The following is a 9,693-nucleotide window of genomic DNA, read 5'->3' on the forward strand; positions in this document are numbered from 1 at the left end:
TGACTGTTGCTACATAGCGTCTTAATAAACAGCTGAGTAGTCAGGAACTAGCATAAGAGCTATGTGCTTAACCGTTTAATGTTATCAACTATACGGGCGCTGAGGATTGCGCTGTCGGTATTTATCGAAGGTGACAAGCTCCGCACTTGCAACAATTTTTTTCAATAATGTAGAAGTTATTTCCCTTATTCGATATCAAACAAAAATGATGCATTACCAATAAGTTAATTGAATAATTGGTTAATGTTTTAATCGATTCATGATTTGTTATGATCAAGAAATATTTTTTCAAGTTAACGGTTACAGGCCTAATTTACTAATTAAAACTTATAATTGATCTTTTGAAAGATGTTTTTGATTCTTTATACCGATTTTCCAGAGTAGAAAAGTTCAAATCCACTAAAAAAAAAGGTCATGTATTTTATGTTTATTGTCTCGCTTTCATCAGCAACAAGGAAGCCAGAATTTCAAGCTTTGTAGATTCTTTTCTTTTCTCTGATACTTTGTTTCGAAGTTCGCAATATCTTGACTGATCTTCTTCCTGCCTGAAATCTTCGATTTCCATAATTTGTTGTTTTTTTTTAATGCTACGTTCTTTAGGAAAATTGTAGGTCTTGAAATTGAAAGAGTACTCTCTGCCATTTATGAACTGACCAAATCTGGTTCTGAAGCATTGGTCTCTCATCCATAATTTCTAGTCTTAATACATAACATAACAATATCTTATATATAACAGTCGATACTTTAAATAAGAAGCTAATTAATAAAAAAAAAACATAGATGCTTAGTTAGATTTATGAGTGAATTTATTAGTACATCAACCTAAAACACAAAAACAATATAAGCTGAAATTCTAAACACTGACAATATACACATATTTGACTATATATATATATATATATGCTACCTGGTCGTGCGGTTTGCGCGCTGGACTGTCGTTCAGATTTATCGATGGTCGATGGTTCAAATCCTGCCCGCTCCCATCCCCCGTCGTCCTGGGGGAGGTTTGGACTAGGAAGTAAACAAACAATCTTCAACTCTGAAGGAACATCCGAAACATGTAAAACATTTTACAAAACAAACATATATATTTATTTATTTATATAGCGCCACTTTCATGCTTATAGCATGCTCAGAGCGCTTTGGTCCAATCTCAGTTGTGGACCAGTGGGGGGAGGGGGTATCTAGGAGAAGGCGCTCAGTAAACACAACACTGCCCGAGTCGGGTGTCGAACCTCGACCACTTCATAGTTCTAGCGCACTTAGCCTCTCGACCACGATTCCCATATAATGACTTATATATATTTATGGGGGGGGGGGAGAGTAAAATACAGTTATAGATATAAATGAATAATCTCTCCCACCCAAATAATTGTTAATGTAATTATTATAAAGTCGAATTCTTTTTCTTGAATCTGTTACAATATATCAGTGAGAATTGTATATTTCAAACTCAGTTTCTTGAGCACTAAAATATAGCAGCATAAGAAATGGAAGAGAGTATGGTATGATGTGATGTGACGATCATAGAAATACAAGGAACTCTAAGGGGAAAAATGGAGATACATTTTTAAGCACGACTTATTGAACAATTAGCAAATACATTTTTTTTTAATAGTACAGCAGTGAAATACAGTAAGAAATTGAATTTAAATATTAAATTGTGCAATATAAAAAAAAAACATTCACTTTTTTTAAATACATATATTCATTTTTCAACATTTCTTAGTAACTGTACATTGGTTACAGAAAATAGCTAGCAACTTGTAGGTCTTTCAAAAATTCAATATTTACCACACAATATGTGAACATAATTGACAATGTGTGTTCGTTCACTTCAACATTCACTTTTCTAGTTGAGTCCTAGTGTCTTGTTTTGTAATGTGGTCTTCACTTTTCTAGTTGAGTCCTAGTGTCTTGTTTTGTAATGTGGTCTTCACTTTTCTAGTTGAATCCTAGGGTCTTGTTTTGTAATGTGGTCTTCACTTTTCTAGTTGAATCCTAGGGTCTTGTTTTGTAATGTGGTCTTCACTTTTCTAGTTGAATCCTAGGGTCTTGTTTTGTAATGTGGTCTTCACTTTTCTTGTTGAATCCTAGAGTCTTGTTTTGTACTGTCGTTTTCACTTTTCTAGTTGAATCCTAGGGTCTTGTTTTGTAATGTGGTCTTCACTTTTCCAGTTGAGTCCTAGTGTCTTGTTTTGTAATGTGGTCTTCACTTTTCTAGTTGAATCCTAGTGTCTTGTTTTGTAATGTGGTCTTCACTTTTCTAGTTGCATCCTAGTGTCTTGTTTTGTAATGTGGTCTTCACTTTTCTAGTTGAATCCTAGTGTCTTGGTTTGTAATGTGGTCTTCACTTTTCTAATTGAATAGTAGGGTCTTGTCAAGGAATGACATAATGCTAATTCTAGTTGAATCCTTGTTTTGAGTCGAGTACGTCCTAGCCTACTTTCTGTTGTATCTTAGCATCATTAATACAATACATGTCCCATGGGCTTTGTCGCATTTTCTTTTTCAGGTGGTCTGTCTTTAGTTTTTTTGGTGAAAGTCTTTGCAATTTTGTGAGCCATGGAAGATAAGATATTTTCTCTGTGTTTTTCTTTCATCTTTTTATTTTGTTCATACAGATAACGAATCTCCTTTGTTTTTTCGTTAAACTTTAAAGAGATGGCTAATTTATCTTTCTCCAGTTCATCTTTTTCTCTTTCTAGTTTCTGAATTTCTTTTTGTAACTTGTGCATGTTGATTTGTTCCAATTTTTTTCTTTCCTGGCTAAGGTGATCAAAGTTAAGCTTCGCCTCACTAAGCTTTACAGACATTTTCTCTAACTGGGAAGCATATGTTTGTTTCATATTTTTTTCTAGTTTAGACAGCCTATCACAGATGTTTACTTCGTCTGTAATTGTAGACTTGAGCGCCGCGATGTGTATCAGCAAGTCACCAAGAACTCCAGTTTTATTATCTTTTAGGATTATTGATTTATACAATGTATTGATCCTTTCTAAAAGTGGCTCAAGAGGTGCGGGGTCATAATTAGTTTTAACACTTTCTTGTATTCGTTTAAATTGTTTAAAAATTACATCTGCTTCCGTCATAGCTTTATCAATTATTAGAGGAGCCTGTGAAGTAAGCTCTAGGGATTCTCTCTCAGTTTTTGCGAGATCAAATTGATCGTTGGTGTAGCGGCTATTTTCCTGTTTTAAGCTGTCAACAATCTCTATCAGTTCATTGACTTGTCTTTTTCTCTTTTGTCTGTCTGTTGTTTGATTGTCAAATAGAATCACTCTGTTGTTACACTCTTTCACCAAGTCAGACAAAACACCTTTTTGTGATTGTATCCAATCTTTAAATTTGTCTTTAACTTGAGCTTCAAACTGATCGCCATAAGTCAAGACCAGTATACAAAACTTACTGACAAAAGTCTGACCAAATACCTCCTTTAAGAAGTCCACTGTTCCCTTGTCCTCTTTGGTAAACCTCCCACCAAACTTTACAACTAAAAGAAAGGCGTGATAGCCTTGTGGGTTGATGGCGATAGCCTGGGACAGTGCGTTGACTACAGAGTTTGTAGTTTCATCATTTTCCCAGTCCGTGTCCTCAACCCCTGGACTGTCCATTACTTTGATAGTTCGTCCATTAATTTCATTCACCTCATCGCAAACCTCTTTCGTAACAGAAGTAGCAGAAGGTTCACTAACAAACGCTTCGTAATCTAGAATTGAGTTGCCAAGAGCACTTTTACCATTTCCGGTTTTTCCAATAAGCAGGAGATCTATCTCATCATTAACTATTGATCTAGATAGAAAAACAAAACGAAATATGTACAAATGTATACTTTAAATATTCAAAATGTATTTGTGTAACATAATTATTGATTAAAAATATCTGTATATATCTATATTTCTATCGATTTATTTCTCTCTGTCTGTCTGTGAATAAGGGATATAATTAATCTTTGCATCATTGACAGATGTGGCAGTTATTGTGCGGTTTATTTCTTATATTAGAGGAGCCTTTTAAAATTATCTTTAAATTTATATTTGGTTATGTTTTAGAAACATTTATAGTCAACACAACACAAAGCTATGTATGAATTTTAAATACCTGATGGAGTTAGATCTAGAACTTGGTTTATAAGTCTGTAGGTCATGGCATTTTGTGGTGTCCTGAAAGTATGGAGAAAGGTATAGTAACGTTCAAGTCTATTGACACAATGAGTTACATATAAAGTTATTGTTTTTAACAAAATAAAGTATTAAATAAACAATAAACTAATATTATTTTTTGGAACATTACTAAAAAGTATTATTTAAAAGAATATATTTCATAGCGGAGGCTCTGTGGCTGAGTGATAAAGCGCTTGGATTCCGATTCGAATCCTGGTGAAGACTAAGATTTCGGAATATTTAGGGCGTCTTTGAGTCCACGCAGCTCAAATGGGTGACTGGCATTAGTTGGGATGGCCACATGACACCCTCGTTAACCGTGGGTCTCAGAAACAGATGACCTTTACATCACCTGCCCCATAGATCACAAGGTCTGAAAGGGGTACTTTACTACTTACAATATTTCATAGCACATATACTAATTTTAAGACTAATATTAAGACTGTTTTAATTGATCCTTATGAAAATTTGTTGTGATTACAGGGACACTTTTCTTATATAAAGACAACACAACAGAAACATTACACATAACTAGAACAGACACAACATAAAGAGTTCATTCAGCGACTACACACAGGCATCTTGGTCCTTTACATGTTTCCTGATCAACGAGTGGCGTTGATATAGTCTGAACGAAAGAACTCTTATACCGCTCTGTTCTAGTCTTGATTGAAAGCAGTCGCCCACCTCGAGACGACTTGACGTAGTTATGATGGAGCGGGTAGCTGTTATGTTCCAAGATTCTTTTTAAACATTGTTTTTCAAAAAGTTTGTTTAAATAAGAGTATTCTTTGTGTGATTATGGATGCCCTTTATATAATATTGTCTAAGCGGCGCAACAGTTTAGATGAAGCGTTGCCTTGCCAAAAAGTTAGTCCATATATAAGCAGATTTTGCATAGTCGCGCCTAAAAATTATCTAGCATCTTATTTTTAGTTTAAAGCTATTGAGTTTGTATAGGAAATATAGCCGCTGGGCTGTTTTCTTTGTCAGAATTACAAGTTGGTCTTCCCACGAAACCTTGTTATCAATGATGACGCCTAGATGTGACTTTACTTGTTGTATTGATGTAGTGTTTTCACTGCAGTTCGTGTATCAGAGTACGTTGCCAGTGATCCAACAAAATAGCGAACAACAAAATTGTGAAAGACAAAGTAGCATCTACAAAATAGCTGCCAGATATCAGTTAAGTTAGAGGTACTTTATTTTACCTGCAGCTTAGCTTCGCTCACCAGCCTTGTAGCTAAGAATCTTGTTCTTGGCTTTGTTCTTATTCTTGTCTTGTGCACTTGGATGGGCCCTTGGAGTATTGGCGAGGTGAGGAATATTTTGGTCAGCATTCATGATCCAGTCACCCCAAAGTTGAGCAATTTTGTGGCTAGGTTACGTTTAGGTTTGATCAAAAAGAGCTGACGCCAGTTAATCCATGTTTTAGATCTAGACTTCCGACTACATTATCAGACACATGTGTAACACTCATATAACATTTTATAACATGTATACAGCACTCGCTGTTTCATTTCAAGCAAATTTGTCAAGGAATTTCGCTATTTTGTGTCGCGCAATTTTGTCGACTTAGCAGAATTTAATTCATTGATTAACATTCATGATTAGATGCATGACGCGTAGGACGTAATCATCTTCTTTACTGAAGTAATCTCTGCATTTTATAAGATAAGAATTACTGTTTGGCTTATTATCACGTCCCACAAACTGATAAGATCTGTCCATTTTTTTAGAAATCACTTTTCCTTTCTTTGGCTCTTCCATTACGTTACTATACGAATGTTAAGCGGCCAGGAAATACTCAAGCTTATACCGAAAGTACACGAACACAACATGCAGAAATATTGCAAAGTGTCACACAAACAAAGACTCGGTCATTTCACAACAGCAGCCAGTGGCGTAGCTGGGGGGGGGGGGGGGGGCTAGACGTCTTTATGGGCCTCTGCATTTTGACATTCGGCATCATAACATGAGATAATGGCTTAATATTTAATTTTGCCCCCCCCCCTTTTTTCAAAAGGGAGCCCCAGGGGATTTTCAAATTCGGACCCCCCCCCCCCCACCATAGCTACTCCATTGACAGCAGTGGAAACTTTCAAGAACTAAAATAAAGTATCGACAGTATCAAAGAATAAAGCAACATCGAGCACTCCAACGTAGAGAGAGAGAAAGATGCATGTTTTCATTTTCTTTGTCATTTTCTACACCACGTTGCAACGTTTCCTAGGTCGGTGAGGACATCGTCGCGGGCCGCATGTTGTTAGCTTGTTTCACTTTGGGCTATCCTAGCGTATTTTCAGATACTCTTCTATTTTGAAAGTAATTTTGCATTTGTAAGATAAAAATACAAGTAGCAATACAAAATATAAAAGAGTTGGTCACAATTATACGCGCAGTGAAAAACATGATAAACATTCAGTTGAATTGTTTTAATTCGGGGGTAGCTTGGACCATCAACAGAATGTACCATTTCCGGTTAAATTACTTAGCATCTAAAAAAAAAGCGTTAACCCTTTAGACGAATGATACTTACGGATTCTGTATTGTTAGGATGTCGTTTTGATGAGCTAGACTTGCATGAATGATCTACAGTTGAAACCACTTTCTGCTCTTGTTGATTGGAATGAGATGAAGTTATAGGGGTGTGGCCTGATTGGGTAGATGTTGGCGTTGGATAAACTTTATGTGATCTTTGTTTCTTGGCTTCCATGGAAATATTTGAGTTTTCTAAGAATCTTTTTTATGTGACTTACAGTTCTACGTTGGGAATCGTCTTCGTCACAACTAAATTTAGAAGCGTGAATTAAAAGGTAAAAAAATTTTTTTTTTACATCTAACTAGTAACTATATACACTAAGATGAAGCTTAGCGGAAATCAAGTTTAAATTTTTGGATTTAGAAAATAAATTCCTGCATTTACATTTTTATCTAAAGTACTGTTTCTTTGTCAATGATGAATCGGGCCTTTTAGTCTGTGAGGAGCCCTAACGCAAGGTGTTTTTCTGTATCATGAGATGAAAAAGCTAAGCTACGGCGTCAAGGTAAGAAGATCGAAGGTACCAAAAAAAAAAGTAAAATGCTATATTCGAAATTAAAGTTGCTCACTGTTACATGCAACATGCTTGATCATCTTTAGATATAATTGTGTTTAAAACGCTCGAAGTATGTCATGGTCAACAAAATACGATCACAAAAACCAGAGTGAGGCATTCAGGAGAAATTAAACTTTCTGAATTGAGAAAGACGAATGAAATATCTTTGGAGAAAACTTACTGAAAAGTTCTAAGCAAAAAAAAACATAAAAAAGCTTTTAAGTCTATCTTATTAAAGACTTTTTTTTTAGAAAAAAAAAATATAAAAGATCCTCTCTTGAACATTACGACATCTCTAAAAGAATCATAGCTTTATTTTTTGTTATTTTTTTTGGGGGGAACTTAAAAACAATTATCTACTGCCTTTATCCCTAACCTACACAAATCGTCTTTGGAAACGAGCTATCGGTAATTTACAAACCAAGAGATTAGAAACAGGGTTACTGCAGAGATCTGACCCCATGATGACCTGCTAACTAGAATAAAAAAAAAAAAGCAAGCTTAAATCTATGGCCATATTACAAGATCCACTGGGCTCGCAAAGACCTTCCTTCAGGGAACAGTACCAGGCAAAAGAAGAAGAGGCAGACAGAGAAAGCGATGAGAGGACAACATAGAAGAACGGAATGGGCCTGCCATTGAAAGAGGTTCTAAACAAGAGAAAAGACAGGGAGGAATGGAGTAAGACGGTCGATGAGTCTTGCTTGGTGCCCCAACGGTCCAACAGACTAAGGGATAGGTAAAGGTAAAACCCAAAGAGTCTTTGGATACGAGCCATCGGTATTAGGGAAGTATAAAAATACATCTGCTTTGTTCAGATAAGCCGATAGAGCAGAGACGTAGCTAGAGTTGGGCAGGAAGGGGGAGATTATGAAAATCTCCTCTGGCCCCCACTTGAGGAGGGCCCCCAAATGATTTTTTTACATTAAATATTAAATATTATGCAAAATTCCGGGGCCCTCAAAGAGGTCAAGGCCTCCGGGCCCTAAGTGATGGCTAATTCCAGCTACACCACTGCCGATAGAGTCAAGCTTCCGTGGGCCAAGAGTTTTAAGAGTATTTGAATCCATTCTTTAGACATTTACAAAGAAGAAAGACAAAAAGAAGATCCTTGATTCCGAATGAAATAAATAAATTATAGGGCGAACGTTTTTGAATAAAAATCAAAACAATATTTATGAATCAGCCAGGAAAACCAACGACTTAGCAGAGTTGACATGATTACCATGCATGACTAGATTGGCACATAAAATGCATATGACTTAAATATCTCCATTTTTAAAGTAATTTGTGTAGTACATAAAGAATATGGCTCATGTAAAATCTCTGCAGAAGTTTATACAATGCATCAAAAGAAAATAGCAGGCACATCACCAGTAGTGCCAATGTTTACAAAATTACTAAATTACAAAGAAGCAAAGCAAAAACAAAGCATTAAAATAAAATTGTGTGGTGGGGGGCAGTGGATGGTAAAGGATAAAGAGTCTAAGACAAAGGAAATAAACAAGATCAAGTCCAAGTGGATTTCCAATTCTTATGCATATTTCTTTTGCTTATTAACCTAATAATCAATATCTCTCTATATTTAAACTCCTTTAATTTAAAAAAAAAATACATACTAACTATAATATTTCTAATTTCTTTTGTTTTGATTTGATTTTGATTTTAGACACATCGGCACAATTTAGGCCATGTCGTGCCTGCAGTCCCTTAAGGACTACTCTCTCTCTAAACAACAAGGGCCGAATTCTATACAGTCATATCATTAAAATCAAGGTCTTGGTGTTACTTACCACTTAGATTTTCCAGTGCAAAATTTTTTTGAACTTTTAGTCTTTTAAGGTACCGTTGAACCAGCAATTATATTTAACTAATAGACTAACTAATTGTTCAAACTGTTATCAATTTACTTATTAATTTAAAACCTATGCTCTATGCACCTTGGCTATTTGTAGGTGACAACCTTCTTTAGACGATTGACTTTCATGTATGCTATGCACACAAAGATTAAATCTCCATAGAGTTTTTTTGTTCACTATTTTCTACAAACTTTGCTATCTACATTGCGTAAGCATGTTTAAAATCTTATCTATATGAAAAGTAGCTGTTGAATCGATTGTGCTTTTTGTTGGGCGTGGTTGGAATTCAGATATTTTCTAGACAATTTATCTACGGCATGGAAATAAAAAGAAAAGAAAAGAGATATCTTGACATCAGTGATCAATATTTAAATATCAGCCTAACAATTTAAGAAATCTTTTTTTAATGGAGGTTCGATTACTAGTGACACTTCATTTTTTTGTCACAGTCAATACAAGTATCTTCATACTTAAATTTCAGTTATTTTGTAAGCAATTAGTTGTCTGATCTACTCCATTTGATATAAACTTCTCATGAATATTTTGAGCTGTAAAAATGACTAATTTATAGCT

General features: G+C 35.2%; 1 protein-coding gene across 1 annotated transcript; it reads right to left on the reverse strand.

Moving 5' to 3' along the window:
- Positions 1 to 1,744: 1,744 nt before the first annotated feature.
- Positions 1,745 to 6,971, reverse strand: LOC106053184 (uncharacterized). Its single transcript, XM_056014675.1, has 3 exons — positions 6,703 to 6,971; positions 4,102 to 4,163; positions 1,745 to 3,792 (listed from the first exon to the last, which is right to left on the reverse strand). The coding sequence occupies exons 1-3, from the start codon at positions 6,877 to 6,879 to the stop codon at positions 2,469 to 2,471; spliced, it is 1,563 nt and encodes a 520-aa protein (XP_055870650.1). The 5' UTR covers positions 6,880 to 6,971; the 3' UTR covers positions 1,745 to 2,468.
- Positions 6,972 to 9,693: the final 2,722 nt, after the last annotated feature.

This window comes from Biomphalaria glabrata, chromosome 16 (assembly GCF_947242115.1).
Source record: "Biomphalaria glabrata chromosome 16, xgBioGlab47.1, whole genome shotgun sequence".
NCBI lineage: Eukaryota > Metazoa > Mollusca > Gastropoda > Planorbidae > Biomphalaria > Biomphalaria glabrata.

What these genes read in the sequence shown, in the direction of transcription:
- LOC106053184 (XM_056014675.1), bottom strand. Translation starts at nt 6,879, where the DNA reads ATGGAAGCCAAGAAACAAAGATCACATAAAGTTTATCCAACGCCAACA. An exon ending in ATCCTAACAATACAGAATCC is followed by an intron (nt 4,164 to 6,702) that starts GTAAGTATCATT and finishes CCATACTTTCAG; the next exon opens with GACACCACAAAATGCCATGA. An exon ending in TCTAGATCTAACTCCATCAG is followed by an intron (nt 3,793 to 4,101) that starts GTATTTAAAATT and finishes TTTTCTATCTAG; the next exon opens with ATCAATAGTTAATGATGAGA.